We start from the raw sequence: 27,950 nt of genomic DNA, 5'->3' as shown, positions 1-27,950 counted from the left end.
GCCGGACGGGGCGCCCAGAGGCGGTGGCGGCGCCTGGAGCCGGAGCCGAGAGTGAGAGGCGCGGTGTCAGTGGCTGCAACAAGTGCTGGAGACGAGCCGTGCCGGTGACTTCCCCGCTGCCGACACCACTGGGCCGCCCGTCGCGGTGCAACGCATGGAGCGTGAGCGGCGGCGGTCGCCGGGCTGAGCCGCGCCGAGCGGCCGGGACGTGGATGTGGCCGGGATCTCCCGCCCCCGCCCCGCTGAGCAGGAGCTGCTCCCGGACAAGGTACGGCCGGGCGGGTGTGCCCCCCCACCCCCCCGCCCTTCCCTTCCCCCACCACCTCCCCAAGCCCTCTCCGCTTCCTTTCCATCTCTGCTCCCGGCTCCCCACTGCTCCGCACTGACCCCTCTCCCTCCCAATCCAGATCCTCGCCGGTTCCGGCTTCGTTCCGGCGCCCCAGAGGAGGAAACCATTCCTGGGTGGCTCCCGCCGCATTTAGGCGTCCCCCGTTTCCTCCACCTTTCTTACCCTAGAGGAGGAGGATAACAAAACCAGCAGCAGCGTGTCTTTTGAGTCTCTTGCCCTATTCCACCCCCACCCCCACGGGCCGGGGGACATTCCCCCCTCCTCGCTGCACCCCAACTTCCGGGGGAGCCCGTGCTGGGTGATGCAGGCATTGCGAAGCGGCATCTGGGGCCCGCGTCCTCACCTGGCTTCCACAGGCGTTTTGGATAGGGGGCTGTGCGTGATTTCGCTCTCGCAACCCTCACCCCACCCTCTCATTGCGCTGGTCTCGGGTGCCGCATGGGGAGATCAGGTGTTTTGTGAGCCAAATAGCCGCCAGCAGCCGCTCCCCGCCCCCATCTGCCTGCCGCTGCCACCTCCGGGTCCCCAAAGGCTGGTTTCTGTGAAACTTAGGGAGAACCTTTCGCTTTGACCTCTAAAAAAATGTTTCACGCCGCCCGCGTTGAATGATTAACCAGGCTGCTTGCCTGAGACCTGGGGAGGGGGATGGGTGGGTGCTGCCGGGAGCGTGTAAGGCAGGTCCTTGCGAAACCCCTCGTTGGAAGGGTGGGAGTCGGGGCGCGGGGTGGGACCCCAATGAGGCCGCGGGCGGGGGTCCTGGAGGCTGTCCCGGGACGGCAGGCGGACTCTTCTGGAGGCAATAAAACCAAGTCACCTTAATTTCCAGAGTACGGTATTTTGCACTTAGGGCAGGGGAGCCCCAGAACCCATTATCTCCCCACACGTGTCACGGCGTGGAAGCCTACCTCTGAAAATAATACATTTTAAATCAGGGCGAGGAGGCTCCCTCTCCTCCTTAAAACGGAGAGATGGTATGTTTGTCTTTGCTTCTCTACCCTCATGGCCTCGTGAACCTTCCCAACTTCGTAGAAAGATAGTTTAGGACAATTATACCATATTCTCCTGCCCCTCCCTGTTGGAGCCTTGATGTAGATTTCAGATTGCTAAACCAGTTGGTGAATATGGGTGTCTACTTGTTATAACAAACTCTTCCGGTGTATTTTGGCTCGGGAGGTGGCCAACGGAGTCAGGATTGGGACTGGGAAGTAGGGGAGACCCGAGCCTAGCCCAGTCGAAGGGCTCTGGAGCCCAGCTGTCTGCTGGTCGCACCCATGCGGCTCTGACAGCTGACCCCGGTGGGAGGACAGACAGGGTTGGGCGGTCACTTCTTCCCACTGCTCTAGTTCTCACTTCTCTTTCGTTTGAATAGAGGTTATTAAGCCTGGTGGAACTTGGGAGAGTGTTAGAGTCCCTGTGCTCTTAAAATCAGATTAGATTTTAAGACGAGGGAAGTGCAGAACCCTATAGAACTCTCTACAAGTAAAGCTTTCTGCTCTGCGCAGCCTTTACCAATGCCTTTATCTTTGGATCTAATGTTTGAAATTAGAATGTTGAAACTTTTCAATTTGAGATACTCTTTTCCCTTATGGCCATATCCCAACAGCAGGGGCTCACTGCTCTTCATTTAGTTTTTGTGCAGAGGACATGTGTATGATGCAAGACCTAATTCTCCAGAACAGTTCAAGTTCCCACCCTCTCTGTTCACTGGTCTTGATTCTGCGACATACTGTTCAGTGACCTAGGGCAGGTTTGATCATCCCAGCCTTATTTTCCATAACTGGTTTTGGGGATGGTAACACCTGCTCCACCAGACTGTTTTTTAGGACAGATAAGATAATGTTTACCGAAGTCCTGGCTCTGCATTATGGGAGTTGAGCACTTAATAAGTGGTGGTCATTGTGTAATCAATATAGAAGTTCCGTTAGGCATCAACTTCCCCTTACCAGACACAGTAACTGGGAACCATTCAGATTTGTCTGACTGAAATCAGCCAAATTTGGCAGATGGAGATAAAGCTTTTAAAGTCCAGGGAATGAAGTAATCTTTTGATGAAAATAAACATATGCTTGTAAAAGTTATGATTTTTGAGGGGTTGCTGATGGATAGCTGAGTAATGGTTTGTAGTTTTGAAGAGTTCCTTATTTAAAAAAACACAATTTATATTTTTCTGATTCTAAGATACTACAGTTTTGCTAAAGTAGGAAAATGGAACTGATAATTCATGGTTGATTTTTCACTATACAATTTGTCCAAATGTGTGCCTTTTTTTAGAGGTACATTGGGAAAAAAGGACTTATATTAGGAAATGAATAAGAATGTAAAAAAAATGGATCATTCTGCTTTACATGATGCATTGTTGGTATAAAGCCAAGATGTTGTGGATAGAAACGTGTGGGGCTTTTTCAGCTGATGCTGGAATAAGAGAAAAGATGAATCCATTGTTTCTTAGAGAAACTTTGAAAAGTTTTAATGTTTTCTGGTAATGTTTTTGTGTTTGTTTGTTTTGTTTTGTTTCTTTTTAAACAATAATTTAAGGATCCTGACCAGTGCTGTGAATGTGCTGAAGCATACTCTGTTCTTAACATACTGGGTCAGGGCTTTTAATTCTTTCTAACTTACTTAATAGCTACAATATTAACTTTACTTAGTTTTTTTGACCGTTTGTTGAACAGTTTGTTAAAGAGTTTAAAAATTAATAAATGCCAATGTATACATTTATAAACATTAAGATTCTTGCATCTGGGATAATATTCGGTTATATAATCTATTGCAACATGTCCACTCGTGGTGTATAAGTTACCAGTCGTGAAAAATTCTCCTAAAGGCCTTTTGGTCTTATATGCAAATGATCAGGGAGAAGTAAAATCATTTCAGTCAATTGCCTGGCAATTTTAGTGTATACAGAATGGTAAAATATGAATTAAATTGGGCTGTGGCAATTTGAAAGTTAGGTTTCCTGGCTGACACAATTGAAAGTACCCAGTAAGACCACAGCACATATACCCAACAGGTGTGTAAGATACAGCTGTCTCCTGCCCCCACCCCACTTCCCGATAAGGTGGGATAACTGTTACTAGGTGCTTGCCAAAGATATGTCCAAATTGTAGGATGAATAAATTCCTCTCTCTGGAGAGGCAATTACTGTTTGAATAAGATGTATCTGTGTGTGGTATAAGACTTTGAGAGAATTGATGTAATGATTTCATCATCACCTAGCGGTGATGAGGCTTTGCTAGTCTGAACAGAACTTCAGTGGGAAGAACTTGTACTTACTTAATGGAGAATTTGTTATTAGGGCATATGTGGTACAGTAACTTTACTGCTGGAAAAAGTTAATTGTATGGACCAGTTTTCTGTGTGTTAGAACACTAAGCTGAGATTTTGCACTTCTTATGTGTGGCCCCTACTGTGAGCTTTATGTTCTTTGCCCATCAGCTTTGGCCTGCCTGCCTTAATTTTTGTAACAAAATTCAAATTTCTTTTGAGAGTTAGCATTATTGATAAAGTTATAACATGTCTTGAAATATTTTGTGTAATTTTAGCTTTAGGTATTTCCATAGATAACTTGGTTACGAATTTTCTGTGCATCTGTGAACATTGTATTCTGATGTGGCTACAGAGGGGAAATTCCTAGTAGCCAGGAAATTGATACTTTCTACTTTTCATTCTGTGGCATTTAAAAGCAGGTTTATTGTTCCAGTGGCTTTACTCTGATGTGATTAGGATGTACATTGCTCACCAGAATATTTAAAAAAAAAAAAAAAAAGATTATCTGAGGAAATCAATTCTAGAGTGTGGCCGGGTCTGTCAGTGGCTCTGTGGTGGTTTAGTGGTTAAGAGTATGAACTTAGAGTCAGATGAGGATTTTTAAAAATTGTTTTTAACTTGAGAGATAGCATACAGTAAAGTGTAAAGTGCCCTAATACTATGTGCTGTTCCTGAATGTGTGTCCACCACCTCGCTCAAGAAGTAAACATTTTCAGTGCCCCAGAAGGTGCCTGTGCCCCTTTCTAGTCTGTATCCACCCGCTAGAGGGAACCGTTATTCTAACTTTCATATCATCTTAGATGTGACTCCTTTCATAGAGATTGATTTTGCCTGTTCTTGAACTTAATATAAGTGGAATTACAGAGTCATACAGTCGAGTCTTTTGTGAAACAGACCTGGTTTTGAGTTGCATTTCTGCCACTGTGTGACTGTGATTCCTGTAACTAAGTTACTTAACCTCTCTGTGTGTTTCATTTGTGAAAGGCGGAAGATAAAGCTCTCAGATTTACTAAGAAGACTCATGTGATCATACACTTACAGTATCTAGCACTGTGTTTGACATACACTTTCCTTGTCACCCTTTTATTTCTTTCAAGGGATGATAACTAAAGCAACTATATCTTTCTTGTTTTAATATGCCGTTTCATTATAAAAGTTATGTTGATCTTTTACTGGAAGTTAGAAGCCAAGTCTTTGTTGATTTAATATTTTGTTGATGTAGCTTTCAGCTTAAATAAGACGTATTATGTCTTAGTAATTGATCTCCTATTATTTTTAATTGACATTTCCTCTGTAAGTCATGAAATGACAGTCATTGAAATGTAGAGCTGATCAGTCACTTGCGATCACCTGCGTGGAATGAGCTGTGGTGCAAGGAAGAGTTTACACTTGATTATGAAGCCTATGGAAGAGTTTAGATAAGAGGCAATAGTAAGTGGCCGGGATATCCAGAACAATGTTTACTGCTTTATATTTTGTGAAATAATTGTTTCAGAAGTGAAAGCACAGGACCAGTTGTTATGCTCAGATGATCGCGTGCTCAGACAAACCATTCAAAACATTTTCAGCTTCTATAATCCTCCTGGTAAGTGGCATTATATATTCAGTGGTCTCCTGTTCTCAGTGTTTTGGTGGGCTTTTTGGATACTTTCTATTTTTGGAGACATACTTTAAATGTAACTTGGGTGGTACTCTGGCATTCTTTCTAAAAGACTTTTTCCTTATGATGTTTATTTAGGGAGAAAAATCAAGGTCAGGTAAAGGCAAATAAAATTAATGCCACCATCTCTTAACACTGTAACGACTGTTAACTTGGTTTGGATCCTTCTAGGTTCTTTTCTTGTATCTGTACACTTCTGGACGGGGCTTATGAAAAACACATTGCTGATACTTTAGGCAAATTTAAAACAGATTGTGTGGCCTGCCTAGACCTGACTGAGAGGGCAGGAGGCTTTGAAGGCTTGAGTTCAAATCCATACCCAGCCTGGTCCCTACTTGTGGCCGTACCATTGTCAGGAGTGCTAGGCATGCAGTCCCCCAACACTCCCATCAGGTCCCCTGTCCTCCATATTACAGCAGCTGAGAGCCAAAATCTGTCCTTGGGACCCCCTCCCCCTAAGACCTCAAGATGATGTGTAATCAGATGAGCATTTTATTCACTTGATCAGCATGCATTAACTGAGCACTTAGTGTATGCCTAGCACTGTGCTTGGCCCCATGTGTATTCCTAGATGGTCCAGGCACAGTTCTTGCCCTCGAGTTAGCCGTCTGTGACACCTCTAACCTGGAACCCATGAAAGAATGCTCTTGTAGAGGTGCAAGCAATGTGCAGTTTTGGAGGTAGCCAAGAAAGGCTTCCTGAGGAAGTGGTATTTGAACTTAGCCTTCAGCGATGAGTTAATAACTTTTCAGAGGGCAGAGAAAGGAGAGCAAAGGTATTTCAGGCCTGTGGTAGTGTGTCAGGGAAACAGCAGGTGATTTCATGGGTTTAGAGGTCCGGGTGTTTAGGAAAGGGTAATAGGACACGGTGCAAGCTCAGTGACCATGCAAAGAAGTGGCACTTGATAGCTAATGGAGGTCATGGGAGCCATGGAAAGTTCTTGTGGAGAGGATGTGGTGACATCTCAGGGTCAAGCTTGCATGTAGGAAGATGAGATGGATGCAAGGCAGGTGTGATTATGGGCCTGGGTCATTTTACAGCCTCCTGATGGGGAACCTTTTTTCCCCTACAACAGTGTATTCTCTGAAAGAAGGTGGAGGAATCTTTACAATTGAAATTACTTTATATGCTTCTTGACACAGTAGCTCCTACTGCCCCTCAGAATAAAGCCAAAGTTCTTCTGTTACCTACCAGGCTGTTGGTTCAGTTTACTGCAGTGACACTGGCCTCTGTGCTATCCTGCCTCTGGCATTTACACTGGCTGTTCTCTCTTTCTGGAATTATCATGCCCCACTCCTGCTACCTTCTCGCTGAGAAGAGAGGTTTTCTCTGACTGTCCTTATTCTTATCTGTACTGTCCTTTATATTTGTGTAAGTTCCTATCAACCTTATGGTAATTGACCACATAACTTTATTCTTGGCTCTCTGTTAATTAATTAATTTTTTAAAAATGTTTTTATTTATTTTTGAGAGAGCATAAGCAGAGGAGGGGCGGAGATAGAGGGACAGAGAATCCGAAGTGGGCTCTGTACTGATGGCAGTGAGCCCGATGTGGGGCTTGAACTCGTGACCTGCAAGATCATGACCTGAGCCAAAGTCGGACGCTCAACCAGCTGAGCCATGTGGGCACCCCATTATTTGTCTGTTTTAAATACTACTCAGTTAAAATACGTGCTTGCTACTTGTTGAATTCGGTCACTTCATCAGTATTTCTGGGGGAAATCTGAGGGCCCAAACCAGGCCAGGGATAGTACAGGATTAAAGTGTGAATATGTGATATATTTGAAAGAGAGTGAGAGATAAAACCAGTATAGGGAATGTGAAGGGGGTGAGCTACAGATATAGGTACATGGGGGAGCTTTTTAACATTTAGGACATTGGAGGCTCTAGCGGTGTCTCAGAGGGTCCAGGGGACAGGAGCAAGGGAAGACCCAGCAATATAGGCTTAAGCCCAGAACTGTGGAGAGCACCAGTTTTGGGGCATGGGGCCAGGAGCAAAGCTGCCAAGATGCAAGAGAACCAGGAAGAGAATCCAGGTTGGGTGGTCTTGAATTTGAGGTTGGGGGGAGGGGGAAGCAAGGGTGGTGGTCAGCAGTGTTAGGTGCTCTGGGAAGCCAGGAGAGGCTGAGGACTGAAGATTCTAGAGGATGAAGGGAATTGGAAAGGTCCGGGCATATAAAAGGGCATGACCAGGAGCAGAACCTTTTCAGAATATTGGCAGAGAAGGGAAGGAGAAGCTTGCACCTGGAGCCACTGGGAGGGAGAGTTTGAAGGTGAAGGAGAAAGTGGAGATCCACCATTGATACACGGGACCCCAGGGGAGCAGCAAGGGCTGTCACAGGGGATGGTAATCTTAGGAGGGCTGGGGAGTGACTTACTGTCAGGGGGAGAGTGGTCCTTGTGGAGAACTTGAAGTAGATTTTGGTCCCAGGGCTGACTTCAGGGGAAAACAAAAACCAACCCCCCCCACCCCCACACACACCCACCTTTGTAACCATGGCAACCCAACTTAGCTTCTGTTTCCTCCCCCACCCATGCAAAATAGGAAAAAACCTGCACAGCCAATCTTACTTGTTGATTGTTAAAATCCAATGCCATCATGAATATGAAAGTGTTAACACTCCAGTAAGGTTATTTCTATGCACCATAAACTTGATAAGGCTTTTAATTTGTGCTTCAGAATTCTGTTGGTGTTTATTTTCTTTGAAAAGCACTTAACATTCAAGAGCTTCTCTGAACTACTGCTTTTGAGTCCTGATCAGAGAGTAACACAATAGTGGTTTTAAAACAAACAAACAAACAAAACAACCTTCAAGTCTGGCTCTAGATTGTTTGTTGGGAGGCCTAGTGACATTTTTAGAATCAAATATATTTGTTTTAGCACTGAAAGGGTCAAATTGGGTTTGTTACAAATACCATCTTTTCTAAATATTTAACATTTGGAACTAAAGAAATGTATTTTGCATTTATTATTTTATGGCTGAATTTGACGCTTATTTATAAGGAACTTATGTAGCATTTATTCTTTATAGTAAATGAGATGTAGCTATTTTATTTTTCTTCCCATCACCACATAAGGAATTATTTTCTTCAAATGAACTTAAAATATCTCTCATGAATACTCCTATTTTTAACTGTTTCTCTTTTGAATTTTTTTCCTTAAGGTTCTGTTGGAGCCTTTAAAAAAAAAAGCTCTTTATAATGGAGATTTTCAAACTAGTACAGATACAGAGAGTGATATAATGAAGCCTCAGGTGGCTGTCACTGGTTTCAGCATGACATTTCTTTTTTCGTCCCTGCCCCACGCATGAGTGGGAGGCTGTGTGGGCAGCACCCAGAGCGGGAGGGCAAGGCCTGTGACACCTCCAGCTCCTCAGTTGGACAAGTAGAAACCATGAGAGTGTTTCGACCCCCATGTTTTGCCCCATGCGGAGTGAGAAGTGGGCAGAGGGTGGACGTGGATTGCTATGGTCCTGATATTTCCAAGTAGATGACAGCCTGTGACATGTGAAGGTGACATTCACAGATATACTTAAAATTAGATGATTTAAACCGCTTGGTCAAAGAGGCCCAGTTTCTAAGCTGTTCTGTCCTGTGCTCTTATATTGAGCAAACATGTTCTCTTTTATTTTGGCAACATAAATTTTTCCTGGCAGGTGGCCAAAGAAGGAAGTGTTACCATTTCGTCTCTTTAAATATGTGGACCTGAGTTTTGGTTGAACAGCCCCCCTTTTAATAGAACATTTGGATAAAAGGCCAAAGTATCAGTTTTGATGATAGGTATTTTAAATCCGTATGACTTATTTTGATATCTGAAAAAGCAACTTAAAAACAATCCTCAGGCTCCTTTTAGTAACTTTCTTGAGATTTAACATTAGAGGAAAGGAGAAGAGGCAGGAAAGGGAAAGGAAGCTAGGGGAAGGGAACTGAGGGGGGGGGGGTGTATTTTGCTTGTTTGGTACCCTGTTCTGAAGTTGCCACCCTAGGGTCACTTGTCACTAGAAAGGTTGTCTACTGGGATGAGGATGGTCCCTGACTCTGGAGAAGAGGTGGCATCCCAGGGGAGCCTGGTTTAATTGGATATTCCGTGTGTGTGTGAGGAGCAGCACCTGGCATTCACTCTGTGTGGTCGGTTTGCTTTCACCTCACAGCTACAGCACATGTGTGGTGGGCGCCTTGGTCCTGCCTCCCTCAGGGTTGAGGAGAGTGGGTGGGGTCTTGGCTCCCCTGACCATTTGGGCTGGGAAACACTACTGGGGTTGAGGAGTGGGCTCTAGGTAACTAGTTCCTGGTACTCTTTTTCTTTTTTTTAATTTTTAAAAAATTTACATCCAAGTTAGTTAGCATATAGTGTAACAACGATTTCAGGAATAGATTCCTTAATGCCCCTTACCCTTTAGCCCATCCCCCCTCCCACAACCCCCCAGTAACCCTCTGTTTTCTATATTTAAGAGTCTCTTATGTTTTGTCCCCCTCCCTGTTTTTATATTATTTTTGTTTCCCTTCCCTTATGTTCATCTGTTTTTCTCTTAAAGTCCTCATATGAGTGAAGTCATATGATATTTGTCTTTCTCTGACTGACTGATTTCGCTTAGCATAATACCCTCCAGTTCCATCCACGTGGTTGCAAATGGCAAGATTTCATTCTTTTAATTGCCGAGTAATACTCCCTTTGTGTATGTATGTGTGTATATATATATATATATATATATATATATATATATATATACCACATCTTCTTTATCCATTCATCCATCGATGGGCATTTGGGCTCTTTCCATACTTTGGCCATTGTTGATCGTGCTGCTATAAACATTGGGGTGCATGTGTCCCTTCGAGACAGCACACCTGTATCCCTTGGATAAATACCTAGTAGTGCAATTGCTGGGTTGTAGGGTAGTTCTCTTTTTAGTTTTTTGAGGAACCTCCATACTGTTTTCCAGAGTAGCTGTGTCAGCTTGCATTCCCACCTGGTACTCTTTTTGAGAGCCTCCAGTTTTGGGGGGGATCCCGAGTGCCAGGAGGTAAGATTAAATACAATGTGCACTGAGGGAATAGAGGATGTCCTCATGGAGGAGGTGGTGGAATTTGAACCACGGCCTTCAAGGATGAGGGTAGGATTGAGAAACAGAAGAATGAACATTTCAGGCCGGGGGAAGCTAGCATGAGCAAAGGTGTGGGTAGGAAGGACAGGAGTTGTTCAGTTGTTGCACAAGGGTGCAGGTGCCCAGGAGTTCTCTGGGAGGGGACTTTGAGGGTGACATGCTTCGATCTAGGATGGTCTTTGTGAGAGTGCTTAATGTCGATGGAGATGCCTACCTCCCTCTACCCTGCCCATGCCAACCACACAGTGCCATGCTTGTCTTCAAGTTTAGCGGCAACTGGGATGAACTTATGGGCTGGGAACCCATCTGGGTTCCCAGTTTCTGCCACTCTCCCTCCGTTCACTCACCATCTTGGGAATCTCAGGCCAGTTTTTGGAAGCGATTGACTTATCTGTAAAGTGAGTATACTTCGGTGACCGTTTCACAGGACTGAGTATCCAGTTGGGCCCTTGGCATGCTTCCTGGTACATGGACAGTGAATGGGTAAGGGCTGGTATGCAGTTGTCAGTTTGTCATTAAAAGGAGCGTCTGGTACTTCCAGCCCATTCCTTCCTTTCTTGTCTCCCCTCTCCCCTCCAAGATATTAGATCTGTTGATTTTTTTCTATTTTAATACACCGTCATTTAAATCTCTGGCCATGACAATTCTGTACAACTTTCTGTGGTTTTTATGCATGTTTTTAGAGTCCTGGAGGCACAGTAACTCATGCCCCTTGGTGTCACCTTCATTGTAATGAAGGGCAGATTTTCTTTACGAAAACGTGGCACTGGAAACCCTCATCCTAGCAGCCAAGAAATCGAGACTTCCCAAGGCAACTTTTCAATTACTTAAAACAAACACAATGCATGTCATTGGTGTTAATTTAAATATTAAAGTTACAAAAGAAGTCTAATATGATATACACAGTCTCAGTTTGCAGCACGTTCAAATAACGTTTTCTTGTCTTGGGGTTATCTATTTATTTTGGAAGGAAGACAGATGTAAACTTTTATGTTGCAGGAAACTGATGGACATGCTCTGAAATTCTGCATTTTGTGGGGACAAGAATTGCCAAATATAATTTAATAAAATCGGGAAGGGCAGTGGTTGATCTGAAAGTTTGTCGAGCTTGTTGGGAGTGACGTAGGTCAGTCTCTATGCCACATTGGATTTGGCTGTCCCGGTGCTTAACATTAAAGTGATTGTTTTAAAATAAAAAATTCCTACTTCTGTTTGTGGTCAGTTATCACAACCCATGGAATTAAGTGGTGGGCAATGATGTAATTTTGAAAGTTAATTTTAAAACTTTGAGGAGAGTCAACTTTTAATTTTGTTAAGTTAGTCTTTAAGTGAAAATTTCATGTATTTTACTATGTAAAATGCCAGTAATCTCTTCTCCAATACTTACATGAAAATATCCTTTCTCATTGATTTCATCAGCTTTTCGTTTTAAGTGTCTGTAGACACGAGGAGTCCACATAGCAGGCACCAAATTACCTCCTCCCCTCCCCATCTCTGTTCATCAAAATTGCCAAGCCATGGCCGATGGCCTACTTACTTCCAGAAGCATTTATATAAGGTCAGTTTGATAACTTCGTTTACATAATGGGATTCTGTTTCTAGTCCAATACTGTAATTTATGCCTGTGCATTTTTATTAATTTGTAATTGCCTTTCAACCCTTGGGCCTATGTTTGTTTATAGATTTATTTAATCATATTAGACGGTTTCCTGAGATGTTTTTAGGTGATGTACTGCTTCGGATGAGTGAGGGGTAAGGCATTGAGGAGGAAAGCACTGGACTTGGAAAAGGCTTAGGACCCTTAGGAAGAGGACTGACCTGGATAGCCGGGGGGCCAGGTAGGGTGCTCTGGGGGTGAGGGTGGGGGTGTTGGAGATGTAGGGCCCGTGTGTGAAAATTATTCAACCATGACTTGTTTAGAGTGATGTTGATTCTTGATCATAAGGACCAAAAAAATAAAAAATTATAGTTAGTCCTTGTTTCTTTACTGCACCTCCCCTTTTATGTCCTTTTCCTCAGATTCATTGACAAAATAGCAATATATTGTCTGAGTGGCAGACACGAGAGATACAGAAATTAATATGGCCCAGCCCTTGTCCTTGAGGCTCCCACATCCTGTGGGTGTGTCAGACTTGTTAGCAAGGAGGTGTGGGGAAGTCAGATAAATATGTGTGTTAGGGGTTCCAGCAGCAAAGGGGAAGTACCACAAACATACCTAACGGGAGGAGATCAGGGATGGTACCACTCCAGGCAGTGCTGGGGCAATTGGCCTTTTGGCCTTTTTGTTTTTTATGTTGAAGTCCTAGCACTGAAGCTGTAGACTATGAGAAAAAGACTTTGTCCCTGACAGTAATTCTCACTGCTGGACTCACTGCCCTAATTGTTCCTGTGGGGATGTCGGACAAGACGTCCTTCTGATGCCTTCATTTCCTCTTCTGTAAATGACTTGATTGGAGTAGATGAGCTATAAGGCCCTGGAAAGGAAAGTCTTAACGGCTTCTTTCTGATAACGAAATTGGTATATGATCTCTGTGTGGAATGTGTGTGCTTGTGAAGGAGAAAACCAGTGAAAGGCTGAGTGGTACAGTTTTGTGGTCAACGTTTGCTCTTTGATCATCTCTTCTGGTGAGGGCTGGTGTCCTTTCCTCTCAGAGCTGGGGGAGTGGAGTTCTGGGCCAGATTAGTTCTGTGCACTAACCTGTAGCAGGATGGAGGGCCGTGCTGGGATCCCTCCCTTCAGGCGGTGGTGCTAGAGGGGAAGGGAAGAAAAAGGTCACATTTTCTCTGTGTAAACAGCTCTCACAAAAGAGTTTGCCTGGAGAGTATGTGATTAGACCAGTTTCAGCCCCTGCCAGTCTCTCATTCTATAGCGTGGGTAAATTCCTCACACACATCTGCAGGGACCTCACCCCTATCAAGGAAGGTGCTTACACTACCAGACCAGGACCTTTGGCACCTCAAACCAGTGAACGGTTCCCAACAGGCGATTTTGTCTACAATGCTGCTTTCTCATGCTGATTAAGATTTTCATTCCTAAGTTATTTTTTTTAAGTCCAAGCTTATCTAGGGATTCTTGACATCTTGAGCATCAGTGTTGTGTGGTAGAAAGAATAAGAGCTTAGTCTTAGGGTCAGGCTCCAGGGTCCAAATGTTGGCTCCACTGGGATTAGCTCCATGACCTCAGACTAATTGCTTCACATTTTTGAGCTTGTAGAAGATTAAATGAGAGGAGAATCACTGACATAGGAAAAGGAGAAAGGGCATGAGGAGTAGGAAAACCAGGACGGAAGCATATTAAAGTGTAAATTAAAACAAGGAGATGTCCATTTTTTGTAAAGACTAACAATCAGTGGACCACATCAGTGTGGATGGCTCCATGCTCTTAAGTGTCCAGTGAAGATAAACCAGTTCTGACCTTTCTTTTTGGTGGGGGAGATGGATGGGGAGGAGAGGAGAACAATTTGATTGGTTTCTATATTATTTTAAACATTTGTGTTCTCTTGGGGCACCTGGGTGGCTCAGTCAGTTAAGGGTCCAGCTCTTGGTTTCAGCTCAGGTCATTATCTCATGGTTTGTGAGTTTGAGCCTCACATCCTGGGTTCTGTGCTAACAGTGCAGAGCCTGCTTGGGATTGATCCTTTGTCTCCCTCTCTCTCTGTCCCTCCTCTGCTCTAAATAAATAAATAAGCAAACTTAAAAAAAAAAATTGCGTTCTCTCTGTAGTTTTTCCAAAGGAAATCCTAAGACAAAAAACTTGCATTTATGAGGTTGTTCATCAGGGTTTTTTTCGATTATGTGGAAAATCATGAACAACTCCTTGGTAGTGATTGATAAGCCAGAACAAATACCCATGTTCCCACAAAGCTGTATGAGAGATCCACCGATAGAAGACAGACTACTCAGATTGTGCTCTTTCCACTGTGAACTCAACCTGCTTTACAGAAATTAATTTGCCGTGAATGCAAAAGTCAACTGTATTTGTCATCAATGTGCACATCCAATTCGAGTTCTTCATTTTTCCTTTTTTCATATTCCTGTGATTTCGCCAGTTTTCTTTTCTCCTTTTTTTGTAAATAGCGGGGCTGTGAAAGAAAACACATTCCTACAGTCTCTCCAGCAGCAGCACTTGTTAAGTTAGGTGTAGGCATGAGTCATCCTCTTCCAGCAGAGAGGCCCTGGGCCCACCAGCACCTACTTCCTCTTCCCAGTGTGGCCTCAGAGCCCACAAACTGGCCCCACTCAGTTCCTGCCTTGGCCTCTGCTATCAGCTAATGGACTGTCATGTATTTGTTGCCTATCTACCAATTCACTGTACAGGGCCCATGTTTTATAACAAACCTTTTCTCCCAACTTCAGACTCCAATAAAAGTACTGTAGTTGGAGATGAATTTGGGTTGGTGATCTAGGGATCTAGAACTTGTGCCAGTTTTTGTTTGTTGCCTGATATGTGAAAATGGATCAGGGCCTTTAAATATTTTTCCTTTGCCTTGTATAAATTGAGGCTCTGAAGAGGGTGTTGCAGAAGAGTAGGATTCTCCTTCCTGGATCCCAGTGTCTAGAACCAGACTCCCCTACAGAACCTGCTGTTTTTCTTGTACTCCTAGGTACCTACAGGGCATGGCTTTTTCCAGCTCTGGCAACAGTGGTAGGAAGGGGAGCCTGGGCCCACCCCAGGCCACTGCTTCCCTGGCCCCTCTCATTAGCCCCATGTGTATTCATGCTGGAGCCCCATGGTCATGGTCATCTAGTGAACTGGCCACCCAGTCTTTGTCCCAGGCTGCAGCCAGGAGCTGCTCCTGTCTAAACCGCTCATTGACATGCTAACCTGCCACGGAAGGGGGTCTCCCTACTTCCTTGTTCCAGCAACATCCTGGACTCCCTGTGTGTGGTGACCCCCTCTCCACCCTCGTTCTCTCTGAATGCCCACCAGCAGTCTCAAAGGTTTGTTTTTTCTCATCCTCCTGATGGGGACACCATGTGTTCCAGGCTTTGTGCCTGCACCCCAGAGGGTTGTTCCTGCTCTCCTGGTGACTAAACCATCTCTGGCCCGGGAACCTGGGAACTTTTCCGCCATCCATACCTTCTCAAATAAGCTCTGAAGCTGTCTTCCACGTTTGTCCTTTTCCTGGTACTTTTCATTTGCCAGAGACTACTCTGTGGAGTTCTGTTCCGTCCTGTAGTTACTCACTTACTATATTCCTAAACTTGTGCTTAAATTATTGTGTGGTCTCTGCCTCCTGGTTGGACCCAGACTGAAACATATCCCGTGTAACCCAACGAAGCAGAAGGATGAGTCAGAGAAGTCTCGGCGGCCCATTGAGAGCATGCCAGATAACACTGTTTGTGCAAGGATCCTGCAGCTGCCAGTGGAAGTACTTACCAAGCCATAGCCACGTCCAGCTCTTAACAAGGGCTTTCAAGACACGTGAAGCTCCACAGGAAGTGACTACCTGCACTTCAGTGTTTCTTTTCTAAAATGATTTCCTGCCTTAGGGAAGTGGGTGCCCTCAAATTGTAAGTCTGTACTAAGGGCCTGCCTTCCTTTAGGGTTCACCCTGTGCCTCACCATTACGGCCTTGATGGTGGTAACAGTTCTTCCCCCACTTGCCTGCTTCCCACCAAGAAGGGGGTGTGGAGGCTCCTCTGTTTTGGGATAGGACAGAGGAAGGGTCTGCTGCAGGAGGAGGGATGGAGCCCTCACCTGGAAGCACTACTGAGTCCCGTGCATGTGCATTCCCATGCACAGGATGTGCCCGAAGCACACCCACAAGTATGTTGCCTTTGGTGGGTTTGGGGCTGACTGTGGGAGATGGGGGGCTGGGCTATAGTGTCCACCCCTGTTTACTTCTTCAGATCTTATCCTGAGCTCTCAGGTTTAATATGGGCTCACTACTTGTGAAATTCATCTCTCTCAATTCTAGAAAGATCCTTTAAATTTTTTTCTGTTGTACTTCAGTGTTTTAAAAAGAGAGATTTATATAAATACGTGTGTGTCATTTACCAGCATGCTCACACAAGATTTCCCAGTGTCCTCTCTTTGGAGGAGAGGTATATGTGTTTAATGCAGTTTCTACTCAGTGAACTTGGCCAGATGACCAAAATATCTGTCCATTCAGCAAATGCGGAATGACTTTCAGGTGCCACGTGCTGGGGGTAATGGTGGCAGAGTGTGATCATGCAATATGCCCAGGTGTAGGCCAACATGATCAGGAGAGGATGCCCTAACTCTTGGGAGGTGGGTGCTTCAGCCAGGAGGTGACACTTGAGCTAATTTGGAAGGAGTAGAAGCTCTCCAGCAAGGCCTAGCAAAAGGAAGGCACTCTGCAGATGGCAGAGAGAAGCTGAGATTTTCTGGAAGAGAAGTGTGTTTGCTGTGTTTGGATGTTAAAGCGTGGATGGTGTTGGGGTGGGGGCTGTCGGCTGGAGATGGTTTGAAGGGAAGCACAAATAGTTATGAAGTGCCCTGGCTGGGACCAGAAGGGTTTGTGAGTTGGAAAACTGGAGGACTGAGGCTGGTGTTTAGGTTGGGACATATCACTGGGTAGGTCATCGTGTAGAAAAGGGGGAGAGGCCCTGAAGCCCTGAGCTCCAGCTCTGGGAATGGAGAAGAGAGGAGTTTTTTATTTTATTTTATTTTATTGAAGTTTATTTATTTTGAGAGAGACAGGGAGAGAGAGAGAGAATCCCAAGGAGGCTCCGCACTGTCAGCGTGGAGCCTAATACAGGGCTCGAGCCCATGAACCGGAGCCGAAATCAAGAGGCGGATGCGTAACCGACTGAGCCACACAAGTGCCCCAAGGAATTTTAGAAGACCACACAGTTAAGGTTACCCTTTGAGGGAGCAGCAGCCTGTTGGTGGTGGTCTGACCACACCAGGGGAAGAACATAAGCAGGGAATGTGTGTTTGTACAGGGGGCTGAAGACTGGGTACTTGAGGAAGAGGACATATTTGGGAGCATGTTGAGAAATAAGGTGGCAGGCTATCACAGTGGCTGGTGGCAGAGCCTGAGCAGAATAGAGGAGAGGTGATGGCAGAGGTACAAGTCACATTATGGAGGTGGGTCCACAGGACTCTGCTCCTTGGTTGGATGTGCAGAGCAGGAAGGGGCAGCAGTTTGAGGTAATACACCCAGGTGCCTGTGAAGTTGATCCATTTTAAATAGGGGGCCTGAGAAGAGGGACCCCACAAAGCTTGTTAGAAGCTAATATCTGCAGTTAACTGAGTCAACTTGTGATCCTCAGTCAACCTGTGATCCTCCTTTTGGAGGTGATGTTTAAGGCAGTGCATAGACAAGTTCCTAGAGAGAGCAAATTTATGAAAGGGGCAATGAAATGTGCTTAGTGTTGGAGGAATCAGAATCCTTGAAGGAGAACTATGGAATGCCCATTGAGTGATAGACAACTGATGTGGTAGGTAATTTCATCCCCATTTTACAAATGAGGAAACAGAGAGGTCAAGTAACTGCCCAAGGTCACACAGCTAGTAGGTAGCATAATCAGAATTTAACTCTGGGCTGTTTGACTGCAGATGCCAGGCTGACCTTCAAAAGTGAAAATGGATCTGGGACATTTCTGCCCTCAAACATCTACCAGCCTTGTTTTATAACTACATAATCTTTTACATTGAACATCTAAAACTGTTGTCAGTTTTATAAAAAGCAGGGTCAAGATGGCCTCTGGGAGGGTTAATTCCCTGCCATCATTTGCACATTTTCTTCTTCCTCCTTTTCTGAAAGTTCTGTACATGTTTATTTGAAGAATGAACTTAGTGATTAATTTTATCTTAAATGACAAATGCCACTTGAGGAAGTCAGCCATACCAGGCTTTGGGGAACTGTAATCACTTGGGGACCAGAACATGTCCTGCCAGACACTTTCATGTATAATGTTGACTGTGGGGATGTGTAGGTGAGCACATTCATCATATGTTCTTTTCCCTTTTCATTTCAAACATGAAGTACTAATATTAATGACTGTGAACCAAATTTCCTTGAATTTAGCGAGTAGTTTGTTCTATGACTTAGAGATTAGAAAGCAAAGACACATGTTCTCTCTCTGTGCCAGCCTCTAGGTCCTGGGCTTCCCTGCCCCAGCCCTGGCAAGAACCCAGGTCAGGCTTCTTGTTCCTGTTAAGGAATGGGTTCTAGGTCTGGCCCAGCTCTTCTGAGCAGCTTCACTCAAACCCTTATCACCCCACTGTCTGCATGAGTGCTAGAAGCTGTTCTCTCCCCCAGAACCACTTAGCTGCAAACTGTCCCTGTCTCTGTTTATCGGAGCAGAGCCTGGAAGGGGCTGGCAAGGACTAGGCAACAGATGGGAGCAGCCTGGGAGGTAAGGATTTAGGAAAGCCATTCTCGCCAGGGTTTTGGAGGGTGGGGGAGAGCAGCAGCCAGCCAGAACCATGTGCACGTTCTCCAGAGAGTGTACGTGTTTCCCCTGCCCTCACGATATGGCAGTGGGCTTGGGCTCTTTCCCCCGTGAAGGGGTGTGTGTCTGGTTTGTGCAGGAGAGTGAGCAGGAAGCAGGGCCCCCTGGACACGAAGGCTGCTAGTTCATACTGTGGTTGAATCAAGAGCTTGAAATTCCAGCCTCCTTGCCTCAGCCTGACTGGATGGGGATGGCTGCTCGTTTTATTTAATGGTTACACAAGAAGGTCCTGCCTTTCCTTTATCTTTAACCTTGGGAATACTGGGGTGAGAATGTAGGGCAGTCTCAAGCACAGGTTTTGGGTCAGGCCTGGATATGATTGCTTGCTCTAGCCCTGATTAGCTATTGGTAGCCATCTCCCTAACTTGCTTGAGTTCCTTGGTTCCGTGTGTGTGTGTGTGTGTGTGTGTGTGTGTGTGTGTGTGAGAGAGAGAGAGAGAGAGAGAGAGAGAGAGAGAGAAAAGAGAAGGAAAGAGAGAGAGAGACTGACTCTCCTTGAGTTGGAGTTCTGTGAGAATGAGTGCTCTTGGCCACAATAAAATGTTTTCTGGCCAGCACTTTGTTTCAGTGTTTCTAGGGCTTTCAGAACTGGAGGAAACCTTTTAGGATGATCCACTTCAGTGGTTCCCACTCGAGTGTCCATGAATGAAATACTGGGATTGCTTGGACTGCATACCGGGAAACAAAATGAGGTATGTGAGGTATTTTGTCCAGGACTTAGTTTATAGAGGAATCAAGGTTACTTATTTACCACCCTGCCTCCAGTATCTGACTTTGACGGATGTAGTTTTGTAGGTTAAAGTGTATAAATGAAAAGCTTTAAAATATTTAATAAATCTTAAGGAGATTAACCACTCAAAGTAAGACTAGTGTCCATTAGTCATAACCCTGTGTGGCAGCATTCATTTGCATCATGGTTTAACCTTCAGAATCTGGAGCTGAGCTGCTTGGGTTTGAACCAGTGTGACCTTGGGCAAGTTCAGTCACCTCTCAGAGAGTATCTGCCTCATAGGATTGCTGGCGCCTGGCGGGTACCTAACTATTCAAAGAAAGCATATGTGCTCATAGAAAGCATCCTTTCTAATAGGTGACTTCAGATAAAGAGCACAGGAGATGTGCAGGTGGGCTAGGGGTGGATGTTGTGGCAGAGCCTCTGCGGAACACTGTGGGGGGTCCAGTGCAACGATATAGAGACTGTGGGACTGAAGCCGTGACACAGGATAGCGACGTGGGCTTCATAAATGGGAACCCAGTCTCAGGAATTTGTGTGATATGCTTCCCACCCCCATCCCAGGCAGTCTGGATGTTGTGGTAAGAGGCTATTCAAGGAGGGACATGGTGTGGCAGTGTTAAAGAATGTTAAAATAACCTATAATCCTACCGCCCCGATGAAACCAGTTTTGTTTTCGTGTTGTATTTTATCTGGATTTTCACATAGTTGAAGCAGGGCCTCTGTGCTATTTTGTAATCCGTTTTCAGCTAACAAATACATTTTTCCTGTTTCTAACTTGCTTTCTAAATATTTTAATTGCAAAATAAAGAAGAAAGTTGTTTTCCGTTACACAGAACCAACTGAAGCGTTTTAGAAATTTCAAAACTGTTCAGTCCTTATTGGGGAGCACCAGGTGAAAGGCTAAGGTTGTTAGCATTTGGGATTTCTTCCTATTTCTGTTACTCATAAGAAAAATTCTGTGTTTCACAGTCAGAGTTGTATAACATCTTGCCCAGCTTTGGGGTAAGTTTTCTTACTCAAATTCTTTTTAAGCAATGTAACTTCCTGCTCAGAAAAGGACACGTATTGGTTTTATGTCTGTAATGGGAATATTTAGTCAGATATTCAGAGAGCTTTTTCCCACAGATATTTTTATGGGGGTCACTGTTTTGTCCTCCTTTCCATGAACTTTGGTTTGTAGTAAGAGTCTACCAAAAGCAGAGTTCTCATGAGAGGGACTGTGCCCAGGTCACAAATGAAAGATGACTTTTAAACTTCATGGAAAACTATAGTTGAGAATCTTGGTTTTCCCATCTTTTTTTCTCAGGTTGGAAGAAAACGTCCTTTAGCAAGTAGTGGGTAAGCGTTAGCCTGTGCTGCATGTTTGGGAATTTGGACAAGTAAGGCTGGCCCATTCTCAGAGGGGGGGCTGGGAGCTTCTAGGCACTCGCATTTCCTTTTCTTTGGAGAGTCTTAGTAATGATCAAATGTACCTTGGTACATTTGAGCTAACAAAAAGAGTTTTCCTGTGCTTTGGGTTTTTTTCAGTCTTGAGCCAGCCCTCGTAACCTTGCTGTTGACCAGGGTCAGATTACAAGAATGTGGCTGTGCCTTGTAGAGAAAGGAGGAGATCCAAAGAGCCCTGGATTGGAAACCGAAAAACTGTATCCTCTCACCCTTGTCACTTAACTCTTATATAATATTTGGGCAGCTCAGTTAACCCTCTCTGAGCCTCCATTTTTCTCACTGTTAAGGTGCTGTCCTTTCAGCTTCCCTTAGGGGTGCAAATGGGAAATGGGCAGGAAAATGCCCTTCAGCCTGGAATCCTTGAGCAGATGTAAATAAAGTGAGGATGGTGTCCCTTTGAGAGCCGTAAAGCTCTGTCTTGCCCGAGGTGGTGGGAAGTCCTGTCTGGGTCTTGGTCATGGAAATAAAAGCCTGAATTGCAGTGGATGAAGTTGGGTGGCAAGCCTGATGTATTCCTCCAAATATTCCCGAAAGAAGGATGGGTGCTTTTCGTGATAGAAACTTCAGAGCATCACTTCAGACAGTTATGGCTGGACTCCAGATAGCCATAACCCTGCCCCATAACCTGGATGTACAACCAGCTTATGCAGCTCATTTATCTGGGATCGTCTCCCATCTTATTCACTCTGAATCTTTCCCTAGGAAAATTAACTTAGAGGTTCACAACCTGCTATGTAAAGTACTGTGCTTTCCTTTTTTCCTCTTTAAACTGACTTCTTTTACTCTAGAAATTTCAGAAGTAGTCTACTGATATCCATATTCCTTTTCTGAGTTGAAAATGCCTGAGTTGAAAATGTAGTTCTGAGTTCTGAGTTGAAAATGTAGTTAGCTGCCCCATAGTGTGTGCTGTTTTTTCTTGAGTACCTTCGAAATCTTTGTCCTCATTGTAGTCTTTCTCCATTCACCCTCATACTTTTCCTTATTGCCCTTCCTTCAAGCTGTTTACATGAAGTGCCCAGGATGTAGAGATCAGAGATACTGGGTCAAATGCTACTGTAGCTGTAGGAGAGTTATCCCAATTTAGAGAAAATTGCTTGTTTTTGAAAACTATTTTGTTTCAATTTAGAAGCCAAAAAAAAAGGCAAAACAAAAACAACCCTTAAAATTATGATTTATTTTCTAAAAAGATGGCAATTTCTTTAACTGTATGAGGTACCCATGCAAGTATATTCTAAGTGTCCATTTGAGTTCTCTTGTCCTTGCAAGTAAGGCCCAGAGTAAAGGGGTTTAGGTTGCCAAAGATGTATTGGACTGAGACCTTCAGTTTGATCATTAGGTTTGCCCAAAAGCTCATTTTAAAGGAGCTAACTTGAGGAGGGTGTGGACTCTAGACCTGGGTATGGGTGTTTGAATTATTCAGGTTGTGTGTGCCTTGGGGCCCTTTAAAACTGGAATTAAGGAGTAAGGAATGTCTTGTGGTTTTTTACTACCTTATCTGGAGGAAGTTTATTTAACAAGGCCCTTTCTTGGTAGCTCAGTGGTGGGGTTCTGGAGGGGTAGGTAGTGGTTCAGAAGGGAGGGGAGATTTGAAGTGGGATGGGGGCTGCTTATTGGGTGAGTTGGCACCCACATAACTTGGGCATCTGCCATGTGTTCTAGATGTGCAAAAGCTTTAGAAGTATGGGGTAGGGGCCATTGTGTGTGTGTGTATTTTAATATACTTTATTTTTTTTTGAGAGGGGGGTACAGAAGGAGAGAGAGAGAGAGAGAGAGAGAGAGAATCTTAAGTAGGCTCAATGCTCATTGGAGACCCCAATGCGGGGCTTGATCTCACAAACCTGGGATCATGACCTGAGCCCAAATTAAGAGTTGGACACTCGACCTACTGAGCCACTCAGGTGCCCCCTGTTGTTTTTCTTAAACACCTTTTACTTCTTTGTCTATAATCAAAGCTGTTGAGCAGTGGTAAACAGAAGCAATTGGCATATGTGCTGCTGAAGCGAGCACATAAACAAAAGCAATTAGATGAGGACCTACTAAACAGATTTTAAAAGACACAAAAGAACTTGTGAATTCCAACCCATCTCATCTGGGCTGTCCAGCATGTGATAGCTTCACAGCATTCTCAGCATGACAAATACTTTTACCTTGGGACTATCTGTTAGAACCCAGTAAACTTAAATATCTTCTTATATTAAAAAAAAAAATAGGGGTGCCTGGGTGGCTCAGTTAACTGTCTGCCTTTGGCTCAAGTCATGATCTCGCGTGGTCTGTGAGTTCCAGCCCCGCGTCGAGCTCTGTGCTGACAGCTCAGAGCCTGGAGCCTGCTTCAAATTTTATGTCTCCCTCTCTCTCTGCCCCTCCCCTGCTCATGCTCTCACTTGCTCTCTCTCTCAAAAATAAACATTAAAAATTAAAAAAAAATAATAAACACTATTCTTTGAAATAGGCACCCAGCTTTGTTTGTAGAGGTCAGAGGAGACTGACTAACTACCCTTTGATTTGGTGGCCTTGGAACCTGGTTGCCTTGGCTGGGATTCCAGCTCTGTCTGTAACAGTTCTTTAAATCTGTTTCCTCAGATATAAAATGGGAATAAAGGTAACCACACCTACTTCATAGATTCACTATATCAAGTAAGGTATTACACAGTGCCTGGGACACAGTACTTCTTAAGAATTCTTTTCTAAGGATAGATTCTCAGTGATAGAATTAACCTGGTAAGAACATTCCTTGCAGTGTATTACCATTCCTATTTTTTTGGGTTGTCAAGTTTATGCTTCTTGTATAAGTCATCCATCACAGTAGTGCTCGAACTCTGGAGTTACATCCCTGGCAAATAAACTATTTTATTGCTCTTTCTTCTGTTGCCCACAGCCTGAAATCTATTCTTGGCCTTTGATATTTCACGAAAATGTCATTTTCATTTCCCTTTTTCGTTTTGCTATGAACAGCAGAGATCTTAAGTATGCAATTTGAGTTTTGACAAATGTGTACATCCATGAAACCCTCATCCAGGCCAAGATATACATACTACATTTCTGTTCTCTGGAAAGTTCCTTCCTGCCTCATTCCAGTCAAAACCTCTATCTCTATCATTTTCAGGTTTTTAGATCCTAGGTTAATCTTGCCTTCTTGAACCTAACATATATGGAATTTGAGGTCTTCTTTAAAAAAACAAAAACAAAACAAAAAAAAACCCTAACATTTCTTTGTTTATTTTAAGTAATCTCTGCACCAAACATGGGGCTCAAACTCACGACCCCAAGATCAAGAGTAGCATGCTCTACTGACTGAGCCAGCCAAGTGCCCCTGTGGTCTGTCTTTCATGCACAGTGTACTATTTTAGCTAGTAGTAGTTTTATTGCTGGGGGTTATTCCATTGTATGAAATACTACAATTTGACAGTCCGTTCTTCTGTTGGGGTATTTGGGTTGTCCTCAGTTTTTGGCCAGTAGGATAAAGCCAATATGAGTCTTGTCATTTTGTTTCTCTTAATACTCAGTCTCGGGGTGCCTAGGTGGCTCAGTCGGTTAAGCGGCCGACTTCAGCTCAGGTCATGATCTCGCGGTCCGTGAGGGCTGTGAGTTCGAGCCCCGCGTCGGGCTCTGTGCTGACAGCTCAGAGCCTGGAGCTTGTTTCAGATTCTGTGTCTCCCTCTCTCTGACCCTCCCCTGTTCATGCTCTGTCTCTCTCTGTCTCAAAAATAAATAAATGTTTTAAAAAAAAATAAATAAGTCTCATCCAACTCCTAGCCCTGCAACCCTGGCCAAGCATCTTAATCTCTCTGCCTTGGTTTCCTCATCTATAAAAGTGTGGATTGAGAAACAATTCAGGGTTGGTATTACCATTTTCTAAAAAATGAAATAAAACAAAATAGAAAAAAATCTGTGAATTACACGGAAACTCACACATTGTAACACACATGAATACAGTTCTGTGTGTGAACTGGGTCACAATATAAAATGTATTCGTTATGAATTGTGAGTGAATCAGTTTGCAACACACTGGTTTGTATGTGTGTCCTTGTAAGCAAGGCAGTTGAACACCTGTGGGGTTACTTAGTAAATGTATATCTTTGCCTTCAGGTGTCTAAAACAGCCACTCTATTAACAGTCACTTATGTACTGCTTGCTGTGGGCCAGCTACTGTTTCGAAAGCTTTTCATAAGCAACCATTCTATGAAGTGAGTTATTTCCCCCATTTTATAGATGGAGAAACTGAGACATCAGTTATACAACGTGCCCACAGTCACAGAGCTAGAATAGTAGGGCCATGATTTGAACCTAGGCAGTATGAGCCTCGAATCTGTGTTCCAAACCACTATTCCAAAGAAGATAAAGACAAAGAGGCAAGTGACATATGTCAGCAAATGCAAATTAATAAGTACCTAATTAATACAATGCTCCTCCTTTTTATTCCAGATATGAGAAATGAGTGTTGGACGTCGAAGAATAAAATTGTTGGGTATCCTGATGATGGTTAATGTCTTCATTTATTTGATTGTGGAAGTCTCCAAAAGCAGCAGCCAAGAAAAAAATGGAAAGGGGGAAGTAATAATACCCAAAGAAAAGTTCTGGAAGATATCTGACCCCCCTGTGGCATATTGGAATAGAGAACAAGAAAAGCTGAACAGGCGGTACAATCCCATTTTGAATATGTTGGCCAACCAGACGGGGGAAGTATACGGGTTTTCCAACATAAGCCATCTAAATTTTTGTGAACCTGACCTGAGGGTCATGTCAGTCGTTTCAGGTTTCAGCAATTTGCCAGACAGATTTAAAGACTTTCTACTGTATCTGAGATGTCGAAATTATTCACTACTTATAGATCAACCGGATAAATGTGCAAAGAAACCCTTCTTGTTACTGGCTATAAAGTCCCTCATTCCACATTTTGCTAGAAGGCAAGCAATTCGGGAATCTTGGGGCAGAGAAACCAACATGGGGAACCAAACTGTAGTGCGAGTCTTCTTACTGGGTCAGACCCCGCCAGAGGACAACCACCCGGACCTGTCAGATATGTTGAAATTCGAGAGTGAGAAGCACCAAGACATTCTTATGTGGAACTACAGAGACACTTTCTTCAACTTGTCCCTGAAAGAAGTGCTCTTTCTCAGGTGGGTGAGCACTTCCTGCCCAAATGCTGAGTTCGTTTTCAAGGGCGATGACGATGTTTTTGTGAACACGCATCACATCCTGAATTACTTGAATAGCTTATCCAAGAACAAAGCCAAAGATTTGTTTATAGGTGATGTGATCCACAATGCTGGACCTCATCGGGATAAGAAACTGAAGTACTACATCCCAGAAGTTGTTTACACTGGTGTCTATCCGCCTTATGCAGGGGGAGGTGGATTCCTCTACTCTGGCCACCTGGCCCTGAGGCTGTACAGTATAACCGACCGGGTCCTTCTCTACCCCATTGATGATGTTTATACTGGAATGTGCCTTCAGAAACTCGGCCTCGTTCCAGAGAAACACAAAGGTTTCAAGACATTTGATATAGAAGAGAAAAACAAGAATAACATTTGTTCCTATGTAGATTTGATGTTAGTACATAGTAGAAAACCTCAAGAGATGATTGATATCTGGTCTCGGTTGCAAGATGCTCATTTAAATTGCTGAAATATATACAAACTAAGTTTTGCATAGAAAGACATATCTTGAATAGTTCCCATGTTGTGTTCTTTCACATTAGGGGTAATACCTATGTTAAACCATCAAAACTGCCTTCATTAGTAGTATCCATTTGAGGGCCTCTATACCCTCTGGTGTGGTACTTTCTGAAGAGGGAAAGCAGAAGATTGTTAACTTTTCACAGAGGATATGCTGGGAAAATTGGTTCCAGTCCTTCCTATGGCTAGTGGCCATTGTTTTCTAATTTGCCTTCCTTCTTAGCTGAAATCATTTATGTTTCTGGAATTTCCGGGTTTAGGTTATTTATGTTTTGCCCTCGTATGAGAGTATGCTTACTTTCCATTATAATGACTGAATTATCTGCAATTTAGGTGTTTATGGACATGCTGGCTACAAAGACCTCGTTATACATGATTCAGTGGTTTTTGTTAAATGCAATTCCATTTATTTTCATGAAATTTGGATGAATTTTTAAAATCGTCTACAAAAATTAACTTCTGTCAAAATTTCCTGCCACCCCCACAGTATTTTCTTGTTTTAGTAGGTCAGTTAATTTTGCAAAATGAGAATCACTGTGTGACATTTATCCGGTTTACCTTGTTACATGGTCTTATGACCGTACTAAGGAGAAAGCTTAACTGTCCTGATATTTGGTTTGCTGGGTGGTACCGTGATAATTCTCTAATTTTAGTATTTGAACATCATGAGTATGATTCCATAATGGCCATCAAAAGATTGAATTGACCCTGGCAGCCATATTGTGCTTAGGAATTTTCGATGTGGACCAGGAAGGCATTTGTAATTTCTGAACTTCAAGTGAAAAGATTGAAATTGCAGACCTTCTCGTGAACGGATTGTCAGTTTAAAACTCCGGGATTCTATTCTTGCCATATTTTCACATGTCACGTATACAAAATTATTCTGAGTAGTGACTGCTTCCCTGTCTCAGTGTAGAAGTGCCTGTGTTTTTATTTATTGTTCAGATCAAAGACCAAAACATTTTCTTAAATATATTTTGTGTAATATTTTATTTGTATACAGTGTTGTTGATGAAATATTTAACTAGAGCATGATATTTTAAGTGTTAAGGTGTAACATATGTTAAATAAAGCTAACTGTTACTTTTGAATTTTAATATTTGGCTTTTTTGGGGGGAGGGGTCTGTGAACTACTAGAGTTAATAAAATTCTGCCAAACTGTTGCTTACATATACTATCTTGTAACATGCTTTCTTGAAATATTTTTGTGTTTATAGAAATGATGCTTCTTACCAGATGTGATACTGGGGATTGTAAGATGATGGAAATAAAGTCACTGTATTTTTAC

The 27,950-nt window shown here is 43.6% G+C and overlaps 1 protein-coding gene across 6 annotated transcripts; it reads left to right on the top strand.

Annotated features, from left to right (window-relative positions):
• B3GNT2 (UDP-GlcNAc:betaGal beta-1,3-N-acetylglucosaminyltransferase 2) lies at window positions 1-27,949 on the top strand. Of its 6 annotated transcripts, XM_060604852.3 has the most exons (4): window positions 1-268; window positions 5,112-5,201; window positions 11,801-11,939; window positions 25,410-27,949. In XM_060604852.3, exon 4 carries the CDS (start codon window positions 25,419-25,421, stop codon window positions 26,610-26,612), a length of 1,194 nt encoding a protein of 397 aa, XP_060460835.1. In that variant the 5' UTR covers window positions 1-268; window positions 5,112-5,201; window positions 11,801-11,939; window positions 25,410-25,418; the 3' UTR covers window positions 26,613-27,949. The 6 variants fall into 6 exon arrangements, with proteins under 6 accessions (XP_060460835.1, XP_060460830.1, XP_060460845.1 ...); XM_060604847.3 differs by lacking the exon at window positions 5,112-5,201; XM_060604862.2 differs by lacking the exon at window positions 11,801-11,939.
• The last annotated feature ends 1 nt before the right edge of the window (window position 27,950 follows it).

This window comes from Panthera onca, chromosome A3 (genome assembly GCF_046562875.1).
Source record: "Panthera onca isolate mPanOnc1 chromosome A3, mPanOnc1 haplotype 2, whole genome shotgun sequence".
Taxonomy (NCBI): Eukaryota; Metazoa; Chordata; class Mammalia; order Carnivora; family Felidae; genus Panthera; species Panthera onca.
The sequence above is the reverse complement of the archived record's forward strand: the minus strand, read 5'-3'. Positions and strand labels throughout refer to the sequence as shown.

Bases quoted from the DNA above. Each gene is read 5' to 3' on its own strand.
- B3GNT2 (XM_060604847.3), top strand. From the start codon at position 25,419: ATGAGTGTTGGACGTCGAAGAATAAAATTGTTGGGTATCCTGATGATG.